The sequence below is a fragment of the Lampetra fluviatilis genome, chromosome 4 (genome assembly GCF_964198595.1).
Source record: "Lampetra fluviatilis chromosome 4, kcLamFluv1.1, whole genome shotgun sequence".
Taxonomy (NCBI): domain Eukaryota; kingdom Metazoa; phylum Chordata; class Hyperoartia; order Petromyzontiformes; family Petromyzontidae; genus Lampetra; species Lampetra fluviatilis.
The window spans coordinates 23,154,690-23,181,331 of record NC_136278.1 but is presented as its reverse complement, the minus strand read 5'-3'; the positions used below and the strand labels follow the sequence as shown (position 1 = coordinate 23,181,331).

General features: G+C 39.3%; 1 protein-coding gene across 2 annotated transcripts in view; it reads right to left on the bottom strand.

The window, feature by feature from the left end:
* LOC144931684 (CUB and sushi domain-containing protein 3-like) overlaps nucleotides 1-26,642 on the bottom strand; it is a 454,944-nt gene that overhangs the window by 404,046 nt on the left and 24,256 nt on the right. For both annotated transcript variants that reach the window (XM_078855833.1, XM_078855834.1), the window contains exon 2: nucleotides 21,958-22,177. In XM_078855833.1, coding sequence (XP_078711959.1) covers nucleotides 21,958-22,177 — 220 coding nt within the window. The remainder of the gene's footprint in view (nucleotides 1-21,957; nucleotides 22,178-26,642) is intronic.

Here is a 26,642-nt window from a genome sequence, read left to right as displayed (position 1 = left end):
TTTGTTGAACTGAATTCCAGCTTTGAAATAATTGTATAGTCTGGTTTTCTGAATATTAAAGCACTGTAATATCCTCTATCCTATCCATTTCAATCTTTTTTAATAAAAAAATGTTTAGGTAATATATCAATTATCAAACCGATCTATCGATTATTTAAAACTGTGGATGCAGAAGTGACATTCCCTAAATCGTTTGGATTGCAGGTCACATCTGCATGTGTATATTTCATGCACAAGTAAATGATAATCGGCAGATAACCATGGTAGATGCAGATGTTTGATGCACAAATGGTAAATTAAAAACTCTCCAGAAGGCAATTGTTATCGCCCAGAACAGGCCATGGAACAAATACCGACTCAATGCCCGATTCACAAATATAAGGAGGTATCACAGCGATACATTCTGCTACTCCTAATGCAATTATCTGGCTCAATCACCTCAATGTAAAATCATAGTTGTTTCTCTCAATTAACACATGCCATATGAGAAGAATGATAATTGTGTGTGTGTGCATGTACATGCACATGCAATCGATGTGACAAAACGTGCATTCCTTAGAACACACCTCGACTTCTTTTGCCGTGAAGACAATTTATACCTCGTGTGTTTTATGGCATGCACTACCTCCGTATATCACCTGCTATGAAATACATACAGTACAGGACAGTGGCGTGAGAGGATGGCCTAGCTTGGAAATAAAATCTACATTCTCTACGTGTAATATATCTCCGAAGGGTGATTTGAATGGTCTTCCATTCTATTCATGAAATGTATTTTATTTTATTCGAAAGATTAATGAAGAAGCAGTTGAATACAATGTATTTGTGCTTCATTTGTATTCAGGTATTTTCCCTCCTAAATGCCGAAGTGTATTTCGTGTTATTTCACCAACAAACCAGATGTTTTATGGAATGAATTTTGAAACTATTATTAGAATATCATGATGTTAAACAAATTTGTTTACATGGATTATAGCATTGTTCATATTTTTCTCGATGATGTGAAGGAAAATGATCAAAGAGCTATTGATCTCCAACAAAGTTTATTGCTTTTCTGTCACCAAACTTTAAAATTAAATCAACTGTCATTCTATTATTTGGGGGACATTTATATATGGGTAGTGTAGGCATAATACACTGCTGTTCATACATTGTATTCTGTGATGTAAAAGGTCAAATGTGCAATTCACAGTTCAAACTATATATCTCTAACAAGTGATTTGAGTAAAATATATGTCATGTTATAGTGCTCGGCAAACTCATATGTTATTTTATCAATTAATTTTTAGTTAGAGATTATTATCAAGACCATCAAAAGTTTGTGCAACAACAGGCCTTGTTTAAACATTTTTTACCTTGTCTATGCTAACATTCACTTCTTGCATTTTAGGGGAAAATGCATTCACACATGCGTACTCAGTATATCGGAGTCAAGCATTTCTATAATAATTCTCCCGCAAACCCCCCACCATTTTAATCCATGGAATCCCCATGAAATTAAGAGGAAAGGGAATATGCATCTACTGCTGCAGATGCATATTCAAGCATAGCGTGCTCATTTTGGGAACATAAAGTGGTGAAATTTCAAACAGCTCAAATTGAGATGTGTTCTCTCTTCTAGACGATTACAAATACAATTTTCGGGGCTCAGTCTCATCTCATGTTTCTAGAAAGTCTGTCTGCTCTTGAGCACAGCTCACCCACTGTTGAGACACCACTGTCCCTGATTGCTGATCCCGTGGTAATTTCATTGTGGTGATTGGGTTGGTGGGGAGGAGTTGGAGAATATAAAAACAACCTTGAAATAGTAATAATAATAAGTGAATTGTTCACAACTTAATTTACATTTTGCAAGAGTTGCTCCTTTAGCAATCAATGGCAGTCACTTTTGATTAGGTTTACTCTCACCTCGTATGTACTCAATACATGATTCTCGCAGTTCAGCGATACACGTGTTCATCCAGTAGTTTAGTGATGAGGGGTGGGAGTGTTTTTTGCAAAGCATGTACTTATGACGTTGAGTTTGATTAGATTGGGATTTTGTTTAATACTCAAAAGGCTTTTCACAATGCTTCCAAATAGCATTGTTCGTTGCTAAAATTATTTACCATTTTCACAAACACATTGCTTTTCTAAATAATCAAATTCACCGTCATTGTGAGAAAATTGAAAATACACATCAGCTTTAAACATTTTTAAGCGTTCAACAAAATAAAGTTGACTTAATCAAAATAACATTGAGAAGTGATAACAAAAATTACCAGTAGGGAAAATGGTTACATAGATTTTCAAACATGTTACAACTACAATTTATATCTGTTTTGGCAATTTGGGGTATTTATATGGAGTTATTTTACAAAAATCAGTTCATAAAATAAATTTCCTTTTTTGTATATGCCTAACATATTAAGTAATTTCATTTACAATTGTATATGTTGTTTTGGTACTAAATAATTTTCATGATATTTTTCAATTGAACTATTCCCAAACTTTGATCACGAAATTTAATGAAGTGTGGCTTAATTTTACTGAGGTAATAAAAAATGCGCCTCACAGATGCAAATTGTAATATTGTGATTGAGCCTCCAGTCACACGTAGCTCCATGTGTAGCTTCTTTGTCCACCTTAAATCGACCGATACAAAGTGTGGTTTTGTGTATACCTCATTTGTCAGGCACATTTGTTTTACAGTTGTCACATATTTAAACATTACCATCTTATCAGACTCTAATGGCACGCTAAAACATTCACTTGACTCTGTCATCATGTCCAATTACGTCGCTGCAAAGACAAGGGTATTATTTCTGCTTCGGGCTTATTTATGTTCAACCTATCGCCGCTATGCAAGCGAAAATTAGATGATTCTTCATTTCTGAAATAAGTGAAAGTTCCCAGCTATATTAGCCTCTCATTAAATGAGCAATTATTATAAATGTGTTTCCCTTCATAACTTATAATGTTTGACAATAAAAGTTCTCAACAGTGTGAAGAGATACTTTTAAACGAGACAGATGCTCGTGGCGTGACCAATAACTGCATGGCATACATCCACGCGTGCACATTTTGCACAACAGCTTTTGTTGTTGCTGCTTTTCTCACCTGCTTTAGCACAAACAAACCAAGACTGATCCTTTCCAAGTGTCCGTTTCTCTCTAACTGAAAGTTATCATAAAAGGCTGGAGCGGTATGTAGGTATGTGTGTGTGTGTGTGATATATAAACGTAAGGGAATTACCCTCTTGACTTGGTCGCATACCCCGTGACCTCACAAAATATCTACAACCCAATAAATGCACGAAATAAATAACAATACTGCCTACCGCTCCTTCCCTCCACGCACTCTCAGCTCCAGAAACCAAGGCTTTCTATAGAAGCTCTAATACTGGTAGGAACTTCCTGGTTACACCAGCCCACAGGGGATTATACTGGTAGGAACGAAGTGGACCAGACCACCAATAGATTAATGTGTCTGTCCGTCCGTCCGTCAACATCGCCCCCTACTGCAAACACTTGGCATGACCCTGTCCGACAAGATGGCCGCCCGCTCCCCCTGCGATCTGTGAATTAAACAAGATGGCCGTCGCTTCCGGCGCCTCACGGCGAAACTTTTTGATCGACTGACTATGGGCGAACTCATTTATTCTGGTGGGTGAACAGTGGCGTGGAGGGGTGGAGGAGGAATTGATGATAAAAACAAACTTGCACCATCGTTACAGCTGCCGCGACGAGAGATGTGGGAGGAGAAGCGGCGACCGCTGCCTTGCAGGTGAGAGGTGCGTGTGTGACTGTGTGCGTGCGTGTGTGCGTGCGTGTGTGCGTGTCCGGGCGACTCGAGCGGCGTGATGAATGGGCGCTATTGGGCTTCGGATCGTTATTCACGGCGAACTGGAAGCGTAGCAACACAACTTCATTACGTGTGCGTACGTGCATGTGTGTGTACGTGTGTGTGTGTGTGCGTGCGGTGTGTGTGCGTGTGTGTGCGTGTGTACGTGTATGTGCGTGTGTGCGCGTATGTGCGTGTGTGTGTGCGCGTGTGTGTGCGGTCGATATTCCTGTACCGGTATTAGTATTATTCCTACCAGCCCACCCCGCAGGGTCCTGTTTCTGTCCGTACGTCCGTCCGTCGTGCAGGGAGGGGCTGGGTGGTGAGGGAGGGGCTGGGTGGGGAGGAGAGGGTGGGGAGGAGAGGGTGGGGAGGGGCTGGGTGGGGAGGGTTGGGGAGGGGCTGGGTGGGGAGGGTGGGGCTATACTCAACGTTTCACCTACTCACGCCGGCTTGTGCCCGCCCTCACAGTCGGGCATATTTGCGGAATACACCACGCCGCCGTTGACCCTAGCCATTGACCGAGCAACCCAACGTTCCTACCAACTCCCTCCGCAGGAATGTGTTCAATCTTTACTCAGTGGTAGGTTGGTTATTCTCTTCTGCTGCCCTCATATCTGGAGCTCTTCCCCCCCCCCAACTATCCGTGTCGTTAATGCCCTGCCCCCGTTCAAATTCCTATTTTTCTTTTTTGTCACTGCCTATGAATGATTGCCTCTATAAAATAAACTTTCCCACTGTTTCAGCACAGCGTATTGACACCGTAAAAATCTGAATTATTTTTATTGCAAAAAATGTCAGTACATAAACAGACAATTTATGGTCGTACAGGGTAGTATTGTCCCCTACCTCTTAAGAATTGGAACATGTCCAATGCTTTTATTTTCACCATGTTGCCTTAATTTGTTTTTTTCTGAGGCATAGGCCCTTTCCAATTGATGCAAATAAGCCAAATGTGCAGATCCTTGGATAGATACCTATGCAGTGGGAGAAAAATGGCTTGGTAAAATTCTAATAATTCCTCACATGTATGTCGATATGATAACTGCAGTGCTTTATATTAAGAGTGGACCCTATACAAAATTTATCCAAATCCTACAGTTAAATATGTAATTTGTGTAGTAAGAGCAAATGTAAGCATATATCTAATGCAGTGTTTGGAACACATGGCCACAGCTGCTGAAGAGTCCTTGTGCTTTTCCATCAGCATTTCATCAAGCTATCAGACACTTGCAACATTTGCTACAAACCGCATGTGAATAGTTCACGACAAGCAAAATAAATCAGGTGAGAAGTTTAAACCACAAAGCCTATGCGATGGTGGTATTTAGTGCTTCATGCTCATGGGCAGTGGCAGAAAAAATATATATAGTTGTGCTATCTATATGTCACACCTTGAGTGGAAATATCAAGACGGACAGCTCATCTTGTTATGTAGTGGTGGCAGGTAGACTCAGCCAGAGAATCTGTGTCTTGGTTCAAGGTCTTAATGTGGAGCCCCATACTCCATGGCAGGCGAAGCACCACCATGGGCAGTGTCCTTCAGACAGGATGCTAAGCAGATTATTCCCCTCAATATAAAATATTAACCCGTTTATCTCCCAAGTGCCTACTGAGTAGATAGCAAGACCGTGCCATAAGTCGTTTTCCAAATGACAAAAAAAGTTTTCATGTGCAAAGAGCAAGAGGTTATTAGGAAATGCATTTGTGCAAGTGAAATTTGGCACAACAGAGCGATGTGCAATATGTGAGCTAACCGCGTGGTTCAGCAAATGCATTTACCACAATTAACCCTCTCCCTGAAATCTCAGGATATTTGTAGTATTCCACAAAGGTAGTGCCTAAGCCTGAGTAGGCGTGGTACTTGTATTGCAAAATACGTAGACTGGGCAATGTGCGTACACAAATGCACATCTTTGATACATACTTCGGTTATCCCTCAAACTAAGGCCTGCTAAAATCATAGATTTTGGAGGTGTTTTGCAGATGGTCTACTGTATTGTTAGATGATGTCAAACTAAGTAACTGAGTAATGACATCTAGTACTATATTGCGCACCAAATACATGAATAAACATATTTAGATTGTGGGGATATTATGAACTGACTGTAGCTACGGACTGTATTCGAGGTTGGTAAATTGTACAAATTCGGTCAATCTATGAATATCCAATTAAATTCATTTTTATATTTTTCATATAATTTGTTCACATAAGCATAAATCACACTGCGAATGCACTACAGCTCTTTGAAGTTTATTTTTGGGAATGTTATGAGAATTAATGATGTGCACAGATACCCAGGCTGGATAATCCAATTAAATAATTAACTGATGCATACATTTGAGTGTGCATGTATATTACATATAACACATTAAACAAAGCGCACTAACTAAACAGTTATTTATGCCTGGGAGCTAAAGGGATAATACTGAGTGAATTCTGATGCCATTGACAGCCTTTTAAGGCTGCTTCTGCACGTTGATCACTCTCACAATGGTCGTGGATAAATATGTATTTGTCTTCCCTCCTAACAAAAGCCATCCCTATATCTGTACCAACACTCTTCATACCCATTCGGTGGAGCCCTCCTTCACTCTTCAGAAGCTATTATTATTTCCCATGACCCCCACCCGCCCACCTCCGTAACCCAGTAGTCCATTTTATACCCCTTAACTGAAATAATGTAAAGTGAGGTCAGGTATAAAAGAGTGTAGGCCTGCTTCTTTAACCTCAGATGCACCATTTGACGAGCTCATAATCATCATCATCATCATCCTCACCTCCGATAAGCCTGCACCTCCGAATAGCACAGTTGGCTACGTATGGTGGGAAATAAGTTCAACTTATATACACCCTTGTCCATGCAGATCCCTGATTGATAATGCCTTCCCATATGTGTGAGACAATAATATAGCATTGCAGTTGATAATTAATCATATCTTGTAGGTGAATATTCATAAGTACTACATACTGTATTTTTTACTCAAAATTTGTATTTGTTCAATATTATCTTCCTAGATTATTGTGTATGCTGTAGAGTATAAAATACACCAACATAATGGAAAATGTTATAACACTAAAATGTATGATTTATGGTCAGTTAATTACAGGAGCTATGCATTAGTTTCTGTATGGTGTTCAGAGATATATACAACATTAACAGTGCGACTTAATCTACAAACACATTCACGGCATATAAATTGCCAGCTGAAGGCAAGGATTAAGAGTAAGATCTTCACAAGCATGAATAAATAAATAATTACCTGCCTGAAGATGGTTTAAAATGTGTTATTGTGAGGGCATACGTTTAAATATTTAAGATAAAGGTTGCAGCCCTACCAATTGCCTGTTGGAGAGGCCTCTACTACACGGATCTCTAGGGTGTCCCTCTTGTGGGCATTCGGCCTACTCTTTCACACTGGATCAGTAGCTCGAATACTGATACCACAACGCAAACGGCCAATGAACTAACTGGTGTACTCATGTCTACTGCTGCACGAGCATCAGTTGCTTGCACCAGGATATCGAATAGCAACCTCTGCATGAATCTATCCATACTCTATTACAAATTGCATAATGATTGGCCGACTGCTTATGCATATACATGTGAGTTATTCAATACATGTGAATGTTGCGTGTATATATTTGCAGTTTACATGCACAAACGTGTAAACAAACAGTAATTGAAGCAATAACAAAGCATTTTGAAGTTGTTTGGAATATATATCCAACAATAAGCTATGATATAACATGGTTGATTACATAAAAAAAACATATTCAGAAGTGCATGCATGCATGCCAAAAAGTAATGACAGATGTGGGAACACAGAGGCAAAAACGTGTGCATTTTTCAGTATGAGCTGTCCAATTGTATTACTTGAATTAAACATGATGAATATAACAATTAAAACGTGATCTTCTGGTTCAACTAAACACGTTGCACAAAAAAGCACAATATTCCACGAAACGCTGTTAGCACTGACACCAACTGGCCAATATTATAGTTACACTGAATCTAACTAAAAGTGTTATTGTATAAGAAAAAAATACTTTAATTTCGCATATAGATCTGTTCCTGTTGTGTATGTTAGATCAATAACGTGTCGCACTGTGCAGCTGTCACTTGTGTGATCCAGGACAGCCTTGTCTTATTTGGGTCTTACCTGGTAAAATAAAGTTCTTCAACAATCTGTTTGGAATCAAGCACATTTTTAAATCCTTTATATTAAGTTCGCTTGCTTGCTTGCTTGCTTACGACCGTGCAAATCTTTCGGTCGTTTTTAACACACTTCCCGTGATCCAATCGAGCTGACATTTTCCACACAGACTCGTTGTGCGTGACAATTAATTTTCGTGAAAAAATTTTCCCAAAATTTTACACTGTTTAGGGGAAAATAAATAAATACATATTTAATTACCAATTGCTTAATGCTGGCAGACAATAATCTGACCCATAGGTGGCAGCCATCTCAAGCCAGAGGACGAGAGGACTCTAGCCGCCACGCATATAAAGGATTTAGAGTGAAAAACTTTGTTTTTACGGGTTAATTTTTTTAGATTTACAAAGAATAAACTAAGGTCCGGTACCGCAAAGAGGTTGACAAAAAAACAGATGCAATCACGTGGAAGATTAAAAAGAGGAAGGCCCAGGGGGCAATGGGAAGACACGGTAGACATAAATTCGGCATGATTATGAACTAAACGATGAACCGTTTTTAATTTTAGCAGGTAAGGCCCACTGAGCTATATAGCTCTTTTCAGATGCAACCTGGCCACAAATGATAGCACCAACCATGTAGCTTATGACATTGAAGTGTACTGCAGTCAAATACTCTAAACTGATTCATAATCAACGTTTTTTTGGGTTTAGATCGCGTTATTTATAAATGTGTCGTAAATATTGGTCGTGAAAGCCTACGTGTTAAACTGACTCTAAACTGATGTTTCTAAATGTGGAGGGAAAATACGGAGGACCGGGTGAAAAATCCACGCGACCATGGGAAGAACATGCCAACTCCAAATATACAGTCGTCATGGTCGGGATCGAACCCACGAGCTCCTGTACACCAGGCGAGGTATTTAACATGTCTCCACCATTGTAATCGAACAATTGCAACGGCAGAGAAGATCGTGAAACATCGGAAGAGGTGGACGGAAATGCATAACAATGCATAACAAAACGTGAATAGAAACTTGCTAAATGTGGCAGATGACCTAGCAAGTACAAGGTGCTTTTATTGCTCTTCATTCCCAATGCTGTTTTGTTTACTGTGAGTACGGTATCTAGAGTATATATTAACAAGATCTGTTGGGCAATCAAACCGTTCCACTCACAAATTACATTTTGTCGTTTATCTTTTTCTGTGGGCATGCCAACCCCACCACCCATTTCCCTCAGCCACTTTAGCCTTCTGCAGTCACGTACACTGTATTACCACATGTAGAAACCATGGATTGCAAGTATATTTACAAATGTGAGCTTTAGCATTGCATTTTGGAATGTTTACAAGTACATTAGCGAACGTGGTGGAGAGTATTTGGTGTTCTCATCTTTCCCCTCCTCCATGACCTTCAACATCCTGCACTGAGCAGCATCGTATGGTCCGAAATGTTCCTTCACCGCCAGCAAGGATTTGCGGTGGCCCTCATCCAGCAGTGGTTTGGCAAAACCGCGCTGCGCCATGCGCGAAATGTGATCTGGCTCCCAGTTAATTTGCATCAACTACCAACTATCTCCCATTACCGTCATGACCTTATTCTCCTCGTCGAGCTCTTAGAACAGAAATGCACTGCCTCCTTCCTCCCTCAGCGTCCCATCAATCTGCACACAGTGGGTGGCCACTACTTGCAGCACCGCTGCTCCTGCATTATAACACAGCCATCTCATTCGTGTCTGTGTCTCTGACTCCCCATATTGGGGAAAAATACTGACTGATTGCAATTTCCTCACAGCATACCTCATTTCATGTATTTTACTAACCAGGTGTATGTATACACTTACCATTGTATTGTTGACATATGCAATGTTACATCGTATAACCTAAAAAAAATCACATTCATGTAAATGTACTGAAATGTATGCTATCTGCGATATCAATAGAGTTAGATCATCATCACCCATGGTCCATCCACTGCTGGATGAAGAACTACCAAAGCCACTGCCTTCTCTCACAATCCTGCATACCCTTCCATGTCCCTGGTGGACATACTCTTGGATGCATTCCATGACTTGGCTACCACTCTGTCATTTTTCTTCACCATCGGCCACCGTTCCTTCGAGTGACATTTTCATACCACAGCCGACTTGGTTTACTTTGAATCAGAAGCTGTATTTATCCTGGGGAAATCCGATGAGCTATGAAGCTCTCTTTCACATATGTCCAGTAATGGTTAATGTCTATAACCTACAGTTAGATTAGTTGTGTAAATGTGACCACCATGCATGAAATAGTTGCTCTAGTGCAGGCAACAGCATTGTTGTACTGTTCTATGGTCGAACGTCTTCGCTGCTCAACTTAAACCCACACGGGGGAGCGTGGCGAAGTGTGGTAAAAGAATCAGCACACATGGGATGGAGAGGCCCTCATCCAACAGTTGATTGACATCAGGGCTGTACAAGTACACTGGATGGCATACTTAAGATATCATTTGTCTCACGTTCCTATCACCTTGATGAACTGCATGACATTTCTCTCAATTAGAAAATGTGCTATGTTGCGGTGGAGTGCATGCGATGGTTTAATAAAGCTTTTCATTGAGAGGGAGAGCAGCACTACTGACAATTGCCATGGCAGCAAGGTCACAATTAAGCCCCTACATGAGTGGTAACTGTCAATACTTATGCATATGCTTTGCTTGCACTTAACATATCATTTAATTTCACGCATTGGTAATTTATATTAAAGGCACATCTGTGGTCCTACCGGAAAATCACTCCTCCGACCTTAATCTTGTGCTTATTGGAGTTTCCCAAAAAAAATTACAAGGTTTTTTTTCTTTTCAGTTTTGTTTATTTATATTCTTGGATATTGGAACATTTGGACTTTTTTTCAATTCGTATAATCACTACTCCACACAAACAGTATACGAGATTAGGTTTTTGAATGCACAAGGTTAGCGTGTTTTTTTTTATTATTGAAGCCTTGGGCTGTCCTTAATACGGAGGAGATAACTGTTTAGAATACAATACTGGAATACTATTTACATTCCTTGTGTGACCTTCAGGAACTTGCCCTAATTAATGTTCTTGATCTGATGGCACAGTGAGTGAACACAATTGTACGCTTTAATAGTTCTTCATCCGGGAACCAGGAGGTAGCAATGTAGAAAAGTGTTTATGGGACTGTTTTTGTGTAAATCTTATTTGCAGCCACAATGATCCAAGTGTAATGGGTTCAAGCTTGGGAATTACCATCCACCTGGGGCATATCCAAGGATTATTAATCAGTTTCTACACGTTGGAACAGATCTTTGTTTTGGCCTATGGTGGAGATTGAGAGGAAGTCTGGCTGAATTGATTTCACCTGGATGTATTAGATGCCTCTAAGTGGATTACGCTTCATGCGTGTAGCCCAAAAATAAGAAATTCATCAGCAATGAAGCCTCATAAGAATGCTTTCGATAATAAACCGTTTTACATTTTGACACAATTTGAATACATTGTCTGGCCAATGCCAAATGGCAAGTGATGTTTGTTCTCAAAACAATTCTGGCAAATTCAAGTCTAGTCAAACACACATTAAAGTATTTTAAATATAATCTTTGCATTTTGGGTAGACGCTACTGGTCATCATTTGTTTTTAAACAACTCTATTTACGATGCACTTTTAATGTGCCAACAAATTCTTCTTAAATCCCTCACTTGGTTAAAAGGAGACATCTGAATCATATCTTCCTAAATTATGCCATGTAATTACTCTCAGACGAAGCCTTTCGCATTGAAATAGCATCAATATATATTTTTGAGGCCACCATTAAGTGAACAAGGGAGTCTGATCAGTAGCCACATGGATGGGTCACTGGTCCTTGATGACACTTTAACGATGCGTGCACATCAGTGAGCCCATGTAAATAATGTCAGTCATTCATGACGGCTCCGCGTTTTTCACATCGAAGCCAATCATTCAGTGCGAGGTCATTGGGGACTTTGGACGGCTTTCCCACAATGCTTTGTGCTGCCCATCTCCATGGTGATGCACGGGGAGGTGCAAGCCAGCCCGAGGTTCTTAGGATTCACAGAAAGTAGCTGAGGCTAAATGTGCCAAATACCAGCCAAGTGAATTAGAGAAAAGAAACACACAGCAAAAAAAACTCGTTCGCCATTCAGTAACGGTTCAACGGAGTTGCTGTTAACAGTGCACACGTGTTCCCTTTACAACATTCATGCAAGCTCGGTCGTTTGGATATGGATGCAATGCAACAGTCTCACCTTGACAAATGCCGATTAGGAGTGATAAACATTAAACTTTTCACCTAATTTCTTGTTGAAATGTTTTCGTTTTCAGATGACGGGATTTTAACCGACATGTTTAATCAAACCCCAAATGTAAACTAAAAATGTTGACCAAATTTGTGACTCCCTCTTTCATTTATGTGTTTTAAAGAATGCAGAATTTTTTTATCCTAAATACTCGATGCTATTTTGCCAAACGGTATTAACCAAACACTTAATATCTCCTGTATAGAGTCCGTTAATAGAATCACACGGGACCCTACGGTCCAATTAGTGCTTTGCTGGATTAGATCTATTCCATATTGACCATAGCTTCAAATGCGAAACACTTTTAACCCAACATCAGTTAAGACAGGGCTTTAACTACACAGACAGCACACTGATGAATGTATCTTGCATGGTAAGTTGATTTCTACATTATTTTGTTTCTGGTGGGAGCAGAAGCACAGTGCTTTGTCCACTGCATTATGAAAATGTGTAACCTGGGTTTGATTCCTGGTCACAGCTATCATTAGTGGTAAGTGATATGTGCACAGGTCCTGTCAACCTCATTCATCTTACTGCATAGAGCAGCATGATGAAGTATGGTGAAATAACTAAGACGAATGACTCTACATGTGCAGGCCTTCATCCAGCAGTGGATTGACAAAGCGCTGTACATTCTTCTTGTTCATACCAATATAGAGCAAAATATTTTCTGTATTGTAACATACTTTGAGTAATTACCTCTAGGACTCTATTTGTGTAGGGTTCAGTTTTTAATTCAGTTTTCCCAGAATCAATTTAATTTAATCAATGAGCGACACAATGTTACAAATAATATTTCTGCAATGTACCTCTATCAAATATATACAGTTAAGTCAATGTAATGACTGATGGTTTCTATACAATTCATAATAAACCTATTGGTCACAGCTGACAACCTCTCCAGGAAACCTAGGCTTACTTATTGAACCACTCTCTACACTTTTAAAATTTAGCTTTACAGTTGTTCAATGCATTTTACTCTATCATTACAGTATATATTCCTGAACTTCCTTGCATAATTGATTATAATAACTGTGTTAATTTTGCAATTTTAGTTCCCTTTCATAGACTGGCACTTTCCATAAGAATGGTTCATTTCCATCACTGACTCTGGACTACCAATAGCAATGAGCACCACAACTCAATGATCATATGAGCAGGGGGGATTTTTTGCCTATTTAAAATAGAAATGTTTTGGACACTTGTACCCAATTACAAGAAAAAAATCATCATAGATAATTGCAGGTCATCTCAAAATGCTGCACACAATTAAAATGGATTATCGTACTCCCCAGGTAAGATGAAATATGATTATAAACAGATTGATTATTGCAGCTATTCACAGTCATATTTCGATGAAAAACATTCCTTTTAAATTTCCCCGGCTAAATTTACCCCGCCAACTGCCGAGCATTACTTGATTTTAAGCATCCTGCGGGGGTTCGTCTTAATAAGATTAAAATGTTGAGTTATGGTGTTGACAGGTTTATACAGCAGTGGACTACCCACTGGCACAAAATCTGGAAGTCTTAACTCTAGCTCTCAATTTCCCATTACGTGGACTTTGAAACTAACTGTAACTGTCGCGCTGTTTAAATAGCACTTGAGTTTTCATCTTATAATATGTAGGGGCTAGGTTTTTTGTAAAAGCAAAAAATTAAGTAATTTTATTTATTGAAGATTATTTTTCTCATTCACTAAAAGTAACATTGATTCACAGATCACTGATAGTGTGAGAATTGGAGCATAATAGCTCAGCAGCAAATCTTTCCAAATGTTTGCCACAGCGATGAAGAGATATTTCTAGATAAGCTGCATTGTAAAAGTGACATGTCTGCTCAATTTTTCAGTAAAAAAAAACACTTACAATATTATTTAAGGAAATGTATATTCTTCCAACACACCTCGGTGTGCAGGAAATGTACAGACATCCTAAATGGTATTTGAAAATATTGTTTTTGTTGTTAATGTTCCAAGCAATACTTCCACGAGACGCTGGCAAACAATATCTAAACCTCTGCCCTAGCATGTTATTTTACACTGCTAAAGTCACACATAAGCCATTGATTTGAAGATTATTCTCATTAATATCCAGCAACCTTTTTGACGTCCATCTATTTAAACATTTACGGTGTTGTTTTCCAATATTATTTACTATATAGGTGGAAGCTGCTGTGGTGTTACGGTTAGCACACTGGGCTTACAATCCAGGGGTCACAGGTTTGATTCCGTCATCTGAAGCGGAAGTTGAAACAATGTGCACATTCTCAAATCATACTGCTGTCCCACCTCGCAGTATAAATGAGTGCACCACAATGTTGGACGATTGTCAGGCCATGTGTGGTTGGGCAAAGGGTGACTATGCGCCACGGTGTCAAGATGTTAGGTACTTTCGCCTGGTATACAGGAGGTTTCGTGTTCGATCCCGACCCTGACGCCCGTCTATTTGGAGTTGTTCTCCCCGTGGTCACGTGGATTTTTCCCCTCAGCAGCATTTAGAATCATGCGTTTCGAGCATTTGGCTGCTATAAATTTCCACATGATTAGCCACTTTGCTCCGCTATTATTTTTGGCCAGGGCGCTTCTGAAAAAAAGAGGTATATAGCTCAAAAGGGGCCTTAGCTGATAAAATAAAAGCAATAGTTTAGTTTCTAACAAGGCGAGTCACAGTGGAAGGTCAAATATCTGCTGAGTTCGCTCCAACAGGGGCCCATCCGCCTGCAGTAGTACGAGGAAGCAATTCCAGGGCCACACCTTTACCTTTAGTTAATGTAGAGAACATACTAATTATATGCAACTAAAGTTATGCTATACTTTATACTCTAATATTATTTTTCTTCTACCCACGTGACTTTACCGAAAGAACCAAAGAGTATGGATTCCTGCAGTCACGAAAGCTTCACATCAATGCTATACTTTGTTTCTTTTTGTAAGTACTTGACTGAAATAAAACAAACAGAACCAATCAGTACAATTCTACGTGTTAAATAATCATTTTAAAAGCCAATGAAACACAACATTAAGATTACCTCAGAGCCATTGTACTGGATCTTAAATCCTAACGCTGGAAAATGGTGCGGCTGCTGTTTATGTGTAATTTGCATTAAGAAGCACTTAGACATCCATCAATGTCTGGCTCCTGGTCAAGCTGGCTTAATGAAGCTATTGGTTCTTTTAATGTTATAAAAAGGCTACGGCAAGGACGTGCTCACTTAGCTTTACAAATGGTGCACTCCAAAGTCTGTGCAACATTCATAAAGCTACCAAAATAATGGGAGCAAGAAAAACGTGCAACTAAATAATGAACTTATGCTATATCACATGTGGTAGTCGGTAGACAAAAATTATATATGTTTTGAACATGAACATATATCCTGAGTTGTGTTGATTTAATTTAATTTATAAGATCTATGTGCAATATACACACTAGCAAGTGCATCTATGCAAATACACAATGGTACACATTTCACACGTGCAATAAATATTTTTGTTTTCCAATGTCAATGTTTTCTAGAGTTTATGTGGTTTTGCTATTGCTCCTGCATTGAAGGAGCACAGACTACTGTGGTTCACGAGATGGTCCATAGTTTGGGTTGTAATTTGACACTCACTCTGTAGCTTCTTTTTATTTTTCTATTCATGAAGGAGATGTGCATTGTGGTCTGTCGATGTTTTGATGCAGTTGATGGTTACACCAGTGTCTTCGAGGAATGCCAAAGCTAGGAGGTGCGATTTTTTTGTCCAAAATTGGGTATCTATTCTGGCATCCACGACGTACCACTCTGTTTGCCAACATTCTTACACATTGACTTAAAGCTTTCATGACTGCAGGAATTCGTATTCTTTGGGTCTTTCGGTAAAGTCACGTAGAACATTTTGTTTGACCAAAAACTACGACGTTTCGATTTCAACACAAGCAATCGTCATCAGGAGATTGCTTGTGTGGCGATTGGAACGTCGTAGTTTTTTGTAAATTTGTTTTTGTTCTACGTGACTTTACCGAAAGACCCAAAGAATATTTTTCCACATTTTTACAAGATTCTAGGATGGTGACATCATGAATCCAGAAGGGGGATTGGTATCTGAGTCAGCAGCATCGTACATCGTTGAGGTCTCGGTTGATTGGAAGGTGGTTGTCGTTGTCAAGATAACGTGTAAACTCCTTCTTAGTTTGCATGCATCTGTGGATATTTAGCGGCAGATTGTTCCCCAGAACATGGAGCCAGTGTATTGGTGTCAGTTTCAGTGGTCTGCTTATGATGTGCATTTCGGTATTTAACTGTGCATATATCAGTTTTGCGTACGAGCCCCCGGACCAGAGGGTGGGAGTTGGCAGCACATCCGCTGAGGCGCCCCGATTTGTTCGCACATGTTTCTTTTGCAGGGCGATTCTTGATTTGGTCTTTTCACAGAACTGTTTCATGTGGGGCTTGAAGGTCAGACTTCTGTCCATGATAACCCCTAGATTGGAGTGGGTTCATAGTGCACTGGGCTACCACAGGACACATCAATGGTGTCATCTGCTGGTTTTGGAAGGATTTGGTTGGAGCCTCCAGTGACAGCAATATGCCACAAATACAGTTAGTTCAGCTGCCATTCTAATGGCAATGTTCACAAGGTTTGTGCCCTGTGTAGCAAGGACTATGTCTTCTGCATGAATGAATCTGCGAGATGATGTACATGGCAGGTCACATATACGTGTTAAATAGTGACGGTGTGCGTACCAAGCCTTGAGGGAGGCCATTGTTCATACATTTCTTGTGACTCTTTATCAGCGAGGTATACCCTGAAAGTTTGGTTGCTGAGCATTACATTAATTCGGTGTCCAGTGCATGCTTTAGTATGAAACATTAAAGTATTCAATCCCAAACATGATCATCCTGAAATGTAAGCATCCAATGAAAAGTAGCACAATTTCAGAATTGCATGTAACAATCATGAATTCATGTCCTTTTTTCCCTGCAGCAAAATGTGCTTCAACTGTTAATTAATTAACAATTCTGGTAATGTCACAGCATCTGCATGTGCATACATGTTCACTGGTGCAGAATAACCGTGACATTTAGGATGCCACCTTCGAGGTACATGCTGAACAATGGACCAGGGTTGTATAGTTCACAAAATAGGGACAATTTTATTATCTGCTCTACCACATCATCTTGAAATCACCATGGTTTGTTTTGTAACTTGCATTTAATGTTTGGTGATTCAACATGCTGAGTGATATCTACAAACATTAGTTCCCTTCTGAACACTGGGTCTGAAAAAAATAAGACAACAGACCCATATACAGCCATTGCAAAGCAGCAGCATGCTAATTGAGATACATTTTTGGTAACAACACAATGGAAATTATTAAACATTGTAAAAATTAACCCAATGTCATAAAAAACACGAATTATCACAGTGGGGTAGACAATTAATGAGGAATACGATTTCAAGTACTTTTAAAAAGACCATATCATGCTGAATGTATGGCCTCTCATTGATTTATGGATACATTTAAACACGTGACATTGTAAGCAGGAAGGCCAGAATCCTTGAACTACTTATAGAAAATACAAGTATGCATTATATTGTCTGTGCATTCACACTTTGGCAACGGAATTGATGTTTTGTAATCAATGTTTTCTCGTAGGTGTTCAATTTAAAATAAAATGAAACGTCACTCAAACACCCGCATCATTGTAACCATCAAAAGGTCCTGCCCTTTGCTGATGCAACAGCATTACTGTTTTATGTGTGTTCAGTTGCTGGATGTGAATTAACACACTGCCCTGCGGTTTATATAAAGCAGGTTGTATATAAATATATAAAGTAGCCTGTCTATGTATATTTTTTACCACCTGTGCGTGCATGCACCCTATTTAGACCCTTGCCTCAACCTTTTACAAACTTTGTACTAATCAAGGTGACAGGTGAAGAGCATAACCACCATTCTGAGTCATCAATAGTAATGCCAATGGCAGGCTTTAAAATTCACATGAGAACATACTGATGAATTTGTACTGCATGACTTATTTTGAAGCATATATGCTGCGTGCTTCAAGAACTCTGTGTTCTTTTCTTATCAGCTGGTGATCTTCACGATGCACATTCATCCGTGTAATTTTCTTTAGAGCCAAGGATGCTGAATCAAAATTTAAGGCAGCAGCAGTGTTCGAGACCACTCTTTATGGGAGAAGTTTGCAGTAGTGGCAAAGTTACGAGTTTTCAGAAAGCCAAGGAACAAGTGACAGCAAAACCTAGTTATCCTCTTAAATCTGTGCTATCCCTTTTGGTCGATTGCCAGAGATGACATGTGTTTGGTTAAAACAAGTGATAAGGTTGCAAGAGAAAATGGATCTTTCAGATTCACAACTGCCCATTTGTAGAAAAAAAATCCATGCCACACAAAATTACAGAAAAAGTCAATCGTATCTGTATCTGATTTATAATTGTGTTTAAATGTCACTTATGATAATGTATCTTTGTATGCATACTTTCAATATTTAACACATCTACATTGATAGATAACACAATTTGATTTATGTATGATGCTCTTTAAGTATAATTGCTTACATTCTACATTCTCATGATCATATATATTAAGTAATTTAATTGCAGTTTCATGCATATCTATCTTTACATATTAATGCAAAGGCCAAAAATATATTTTTTATGTATCATGAACATCTTTATTGCTGAATTATGTTATAGCGATGGATTTTCATAAAATATGTACAATAGTGATTAGCATTATTTCATTTTTGCCGACATTTTACGAAATACACGTGAATTTTAAAACACACAGAAATTTTACTCATTTGATATAACCAAAGAAAACCCTGCATGACATTTTAAAGAAAGTACTGTCTGTGGTGCAATGTCAATCGTCTTGTGAGGAATGTATTATCAACTGGTGAATCCCAGCAACATGAGCATCCAAAATGACCACCAGTTAATTATCCGAGTGAATGCATTACTTTTGTCCTTGGCAGGATATACAACAAAAATGTCAACGCTGTCACTGAAATCTCTGGAGACACCGAATCTCTGCTCAAGTTTTATACAAAGGGCTTGTGCAACCCACATCAGCGCAAACTATCTACATTGTATAACTGACAGTTGGGAATATTTATGAGACACTCTGTACCCAACATATTTTGTGTCATAGATGACCTCATTGACTGATTTATACCTGAACTGTAAATGGGCACATTTGCCAGGGACAAAAGTGTATCATTGCTAAGTGGTATAAAATTACATAATGCCATTTATTACACTGAGGGTGACCGAAACCTCATGTAGTTTGAAAGGAAAATGATGTATTCACACTGACGAAAGGGTGCCATAACTGAAAGCGAAGTGGTAAAAAAAAAAAATTTGCCCCACAAATATGTTGGAGGAAATAATTTGTCTTTTGTTCTCAATTATATTTATACGTCTTGTAGGCAATGTAAAACAATTATCAACGTGTGGAAAGGGACAACTATATCCCAGACACTTTTAAATACATTAAATATTTATACAAGGGCCATATAGGCCCTTTGAAAAGGTAAAAGAGAATACTGTAGTTGTTAATAATTTACAGCTGATGCAGACTTGCTGGTAGGTCCATGTTGACCTCTGCGATTATTTTAAATATCATTACAAGTGATACAATTAGTGATGGTGGACAAATGCATGATTATCAGTTATGAAATTACCTGTGTGGGTGTTACTTATTTATGCAACTCCTTTAAATATAGATGTCCGTATGCTTATGCACGTATATTATTTTAAAATAAATAATTTCATAGCACTAACTTGTGATGAACAAATAGATAAATGAAAGCTCAAATCAATCGCATCGTCAACATTTGCCATAGCCTGGCCAAAAGTATCATATGTTCCCAATCAAACAAGATTACATTTGTTGCGTGGCCTAAACAAAAAGGTTTGAATACCGAAGTTGTAGTTTTGAGGTACCGAACCATCCCCCCTATGATTGTGGGTTCATGCCCCAAGAGAGTCTGGTTAAATATTTATAATTTTCTCAGGAATAACCTGACTTTAATGTACAGCAAGCTTGGCGGCATCTGTCAGTGATGATTGCACGAAAGATGCACCCGTCACAAAAATGTGTGCTGGTGCTTGATCTTGTTTTTGTTATCTCTGAAAGTACACCCAAGGGTGTAAAAAAAAATAACACTTAGGTTTTTTTTGCGAGATTCTGTGATGTCTCCATGATGTTTACTTGACTTATTACGTTGTCTGTGGCGAGTGGCTGAGGTTTAGTGGTCAGTCCCTCCACTTGTGCTTTTAAGTACAACACATCGTAATTGTGAAAGAACCATAATATGGTATAGTATAATGTGCCTTAAATAAGAATACGTGGGTCGAGTGGTATTACGTATACATTGCATTAGGCCATTGTACAGGTGATACAGGTTTATTTTCCTGTTGATAGTGATCAGGGTGACACTGAAAGTGGGGGCATACATCCTTAAACTAAATTGTTTTCCCCTTTCTTCTGTCCCGTAAATTAACCAAATACTCAGCGCACGCGGACTATGTTAGGAAAAAATGCGGACTCTTATGTTACCAATGTGTCAGTTTTAAAATTGCGATTTTCATCATAATAATGTTTAATAACATGTTTTGCCATTTAGATGGAGGCAGCACGGAGCAGAACGTCTTAGGAAATCATCATGTTCTTGAAAGCACATTGCCATTCGTCATCACAGATTGTACGCTATTCCATTAAACTCATATTAAAAGTACCTGCAATCTCCACAACTCCTGCACTATGTTTCCCTTGCTTGGGTATTAAAAAAAATTGGGAGAATGCCAATTGCATAAATTTCCTTACCTTGGACCCATTCTATACAATATAGTTAAACTAAAAATGGCCTCATCATTGCACTTGCCCAGCGTCACCAATGGATGAATATCCAGTGCAGTCTGAAGTGTTCATTGATTATTATTTTAACCAAACGTTCCTAAGACATCTGTCATTCTCATCACAATTTTCACTCACATTTTTTATAATTAGCTTTGTTTGTAACTTTTGACCATGACAATAAAAATGTTGCAGTTGTTATATATTTAATTCCACTAGAAATAATTATTCTACTTTACAGCCATTTGGGAATCCATTGCTGGATGAAGACCTACGCATGCCATTTCAGTGGTGGAGATGTTTTACCATACTTCACCACGCCGGTCAGTGTCAGTAGGTGAAGGGAGCACACACAAGTGGTTCACATATCACTCATAGCGCAGTCTTCTAATCACTGTGCCACCCCGTGATTGTAAATTTTAAAATCTTTTTCCAGAATCTAATTGGCCGTAGATATTTTGTCGATGGCAGATTGATCATGGTTGATGATGAAGTGGTGATAATTTAATCAATTGTGTTAATTTATAATTGTAATTCTGGATGCGTGCACGCTTTACTTATAATAACGTGAAGCAAATTCAGCAAGACCACGATACAATTAGTTTTTTTTCAATTTTAATTGTTACATACGCTACGGCATTGTTGTTTCTAACACCGTTTTCACTTCTTCGAGTCCATGATTTTTAGTCATTCAGTTTTATTCACCACAATTATTTTGTGCCTCTCTCCATCAATACGTCAATGCTTTTACATCATTTCTACGACGTCAAGGTTGGTCATCGTGTTCCTTACCTCAACATCAAGTTGTCCGCATTTGGCTCTCCATCGTAAACAAATAAGAAGTCAAACTCCTCCTCCAAGGCAAACGAGACGAACGTTAACTGGATCCGGTTTTCCTCCTGGCCCAGTATCTTCCAGCTGCAGTTCGCTTTATTTGGATAGCCCTGAGGAAATCCAGGGCTTTCAATAATTCCACTTAATTCTTGCAGAACTCCACCGCAGCTCTCCTGGCCTGTAACACATTGTACATTTATAACACAACTACATTGCAATTTATCGAGCTGCATCTTTGTTGAAAACACTTTTTTTAATAATAAAGGTTATTTTTGAGTGAGATCGTGTAAATACAAATGTGTCGTTAACCCACCACCTCAGGACACAGACAATTAGTAAGGTGTGTCATGTGAATAAAACGTACCAATCAGCTATTACTTCAGCACATCGGTGTGATGGAGAGTAAACCCACAACATTTACACTTGAGTACAACGTTTCGCTCAAAATTACAACCAGCTTCATCAGACAATTTGCCAGAATTGTGAAGAAGTCTTCCTGCTTCCGGTCTTAAAGAGAGCGAAATGACGTCACCACCGTGAACTTATTTTTTTTTTGGGGGGGGGGGGTGTTTGAAAGTTGTGATTGTAAGATTACATGTAAAACTCGTAATGCATTCCTCACGAGAAAAAATATATCAAAGCCGCCGCAGTTCACCACTGACATTAAATATAATCTGTCAGCCCTCACTTTGGGGAAAAAGGATAGAGGGTCTAATAATAGTAATAGATATGAGGGAAAGGATTTAGCAGAATAAAACGGGTCATTGGCTCATGCAGCAAAAAAACTATGTATGAGGTTCCATGAAATTGTATTAGGACTCTGCACAGTCTGAATCACTCAGCACAGCTGTTCCTTCATCTCTCCGAATTGGTTGGCCAGTTCTCCCTGTCCATCCATATCTGAAGAATGCATTGTCAATCATGTATATTCTGGCAGGCATGGGTCAAATCAATTAACCCTGACTGTCAAATAAGGTTAAGAGTCCTGTATCTAAAGTAAACTCGTAAAATATCCCAGTGACATTCTACAAGTGCACATTCAACTTTGCGATGCAACGATATTAAATGTGTTCTGATATCGACAGGTGAAATGTGAAAAGCACAATATCATAGAGGTCATTGCTTCATAAATTATCTGAATTTGTATCTGTACCTGAGAAACCATCATGACAGAATTTTGTGTCAGGATACAAGGTGTATTCACTAGTTGCAAAGGTATTTTAGCAATAGCCTCGAATATCAAATTACTGCTTTTCATACTATGTATATTTTAATATCTGATCACATGCCCAAAAGCCCAAAATGCCAAGGAGCCAGAAAAAAAACAGCAATGTGAAAGGTACATTTTTTATTTTTTTCTCGTCAAAAATATAGCACAATTGTTTTTAAAAGGCCGTCTACCGAAAATATTACAACTGTCAAGAGAAGCTGACGCCATTAAATTATGTAAAAATATTAATGCATAATATTGGTAAACATGAATGTCTTAAAACAGCTTTGAGGCAGAGAGGAAATATTATCAGGAGAACCTTTATAAAGCAGTCAGCCATGAAGCCCAATTGTTATTACAACTGTATTTCTCCCACACTCTTTAATGGGGCAAAGAAAGACTTCCAGTATCCCTTTGTTGATGTTAATAGGCCAAACAAAGATTAACTCACCCAAGCCTGTGTCGCTTCTCAAGAGTTGTTGCAGCACTTAGTAATTTCTTTTAGTTATAAAGTGTTCTAATAATTTTGTTTGATCGGTTAACACTTTCAGAAAAAAATACTGGAGAGCTTCAATCGTGTACTAATGACTGATAATGCTATTACAAGCATATCTTTGCCAAAGTGTGGGTACAGTTCTAACAACCCATAGGTAAAAGGTAAAGGTTCAGCGTTGACATTTCTTGCCCATGCCACTAATGACGGATGAGACTCCACTCGGGGGAATTCTAGAGAACCCTACCAGAGGCTATTTAGGCCTACTCTCCCACACTGGGCAAACATTGTGTAAGAGGATTTATACTGGTTAGTCAGTTTAACACGTAGGCTTTCGCGACCAATATCATCCATAAGAACATCAGAGAAATATTAAATTCTCCCAAATGCAACTGTCAGCAGTAGCAGAACATGCGTGCCAACAAGGACACTCAATTGAAAGAAATCAAAATAACTTTAACCGTTCGGATAGCTACCGTCTTAGTACTGCGTGGAAGCGATTCATCAAATAATACATTATTTAAATGCATGCCTACAAACAGCAGCGTACTTCAATAAGGATTACCGTTGGTAGGGCTATTTTAATAAACACAATAGACAGGAAGGACAAGTTCAAAGGGCTCGCATAATGCACATGCATAATGAACGTTGCCTCAGTAATCCCGCCCCCACCCCCATCATTGTGCAAGAGCGCAGAAGTGTGGTCAACACATCTACGCCTCTATATAAGGAACGAAACAGTAAGACTTCTCCACAAATCTGGCTGTCGCCTGATGAAGCTAGTTGTAATTACTGGCGAAACGTCGTGCTCAGTTTGTAAATGTTGTGGCTTGGCTCTCCAACACACCGGTGTGCTGTACTAGTGACGATATTGGCATGTTCTGTTTACGTGACAACCCTTACTAGTTGGCTGTGTTGGGTGATGGTGGGTTTTAACGACACATGTATATATTTACGCGATCTAACCCAAAAACCTCTATCATGGAGGATTAATACTACTGGGTGGGGGAATTTATTAAACTTGCCCAACGTGTGCTTCTGCGGCCATCAGGAAATGTTCTCCATCCGATATTAGGAAGCCACTGAGCTATGCACTTTTACATCTAGATGAAAACGAATTTCTTTAGAACTACTTTTTTGCGTGTAGTTTGTTGTCCTTCCCACACCTACGTATGGTGCGAAATAAGTTAAACATACCTACATGCAATTGTTAAAACTGCTGTGATGGGAGATCGAATCGAACAAGTGACCTCTAGATGTCAAGTCCATTGTGCTAATAACCATTATACCACGGCAGCCTCCCACGATTGAATAATGGCATTCACATGAGAAATTGAGCACACCTACGACAAGACTGATTGCAGGCATTACTTTCTCTATTGCCATGCGCACGTAATGCCTTAAATGTATGCTTTCAGTGTATTTTGTAATATATTGTTTTCATTCTTTTGCAAAAATTGCATTTTGTATGTCGAGTACTGTGACGTTCACACTTGCGTGGCCACTTCACACCATTTACAGCACATTAGCAGTTACATTTGTCACTTGAAGGGACCATTATACTTGTGTTACGGCCTTTAAAATGGTCGTACTTCACCCACCATCGTCTCAAACATTTGCATGCCAAGGGCAGTGCAGTTCTCACGGAAACACCCGTGTTAGGCTGGCTCATCATACCAATCATTAGGTGGCGTTGAACTATGGCGGAGGGTGGAAGAGGCACGGAATAAGAGGCGTGAACCCTGTATGATGAAGCGTGCATGCGTGCCGTACGCGCTGTCCAGAACCGTATTTGATGTTCGCTGTTTTAGTCTTATGGGAGAAGCACCACGCTATTGTATTGTGGTCATTCCACTGTGAACCCAGTGGCATTGCCAACAAAGCACTTTCGTGAAAACCTTCAACAACAAGAGATCCTTTTTTTTCCAGGATACACATGGGTAGTATTTGCCATGATAATAGTGACAACAAATGAAGGTAATTGTTTGCTCAGACTCACCACGAGAGGGAGCTCTAGACACCCCCTTTAAAGAGTATTCGGCCGACCCACGCTGGCCAGATATCTTGAACGATGAGGGAGCACTCACACTTTACCCTGCCGCATGCGGTCTACCAATCGACAAACGCTGGCCCCAGTCATTTATACTACGGGGTGGACAGAGGCTGGTGGGGTGGGGCTGTTTAAGGGAATTTCCCGTTGTTTAAAACTGCCGTGCACTAATGGCTGAGAAATGTCAACCCTATTTACTGAAGTAGATTTTTTTTTAAATAGCATTGACGTGGGGTGATTTTGCTTTAGATATAGACATTTGTCCAGGTTCATGATTGTGGAAACATATACATGTATACCTTTGTGCCTGGGTTTGTGTGTATGCTTGCCAATTTCCCCAGCAGTGAAAACACTGTTCGATTCCCACTTGCGACAAACACAAGTGATGATTATTCGAATCGGTCCTGGGCCTCCTCTCGCCTCAATTGAGTACCTTGAGTGATGTGTAAAAGCCCCGTGTGCCGTTCTGGCCTTCATTGTGGCTTGCTAACAGCACTTGCACCAGCAGTCTGTTCAGACTATATGGGGGATCTTTGCATTTATGATAGTGGTTCTCACACTGTGTTAACATCCGAACAATGTTGGCTCAATTCTCCGCCAAAGACAACATTCGTGGCAAGAATCATCTTAAACATGTCTTAAGCCTGCCCTAGATCACCTCGGTGTTTCAAGCCTAAATGAGAAACCATTGTTTTCTGCGTGTTTGTGTGTGTAAGCCATATGGGATATTGCTCTTGATAGGGGTGTTAAGAGCATACACCTCATTTGCATGCAAACAATATTACTTTTTAAAAATCCTCCCTAAAACACTCTTTTCTCTTCCCGATCGACTGACTAAATTTAGCTAGATTTAATTCTAATCCTGTCACGCAGCATGTTGGCAGTGTTGC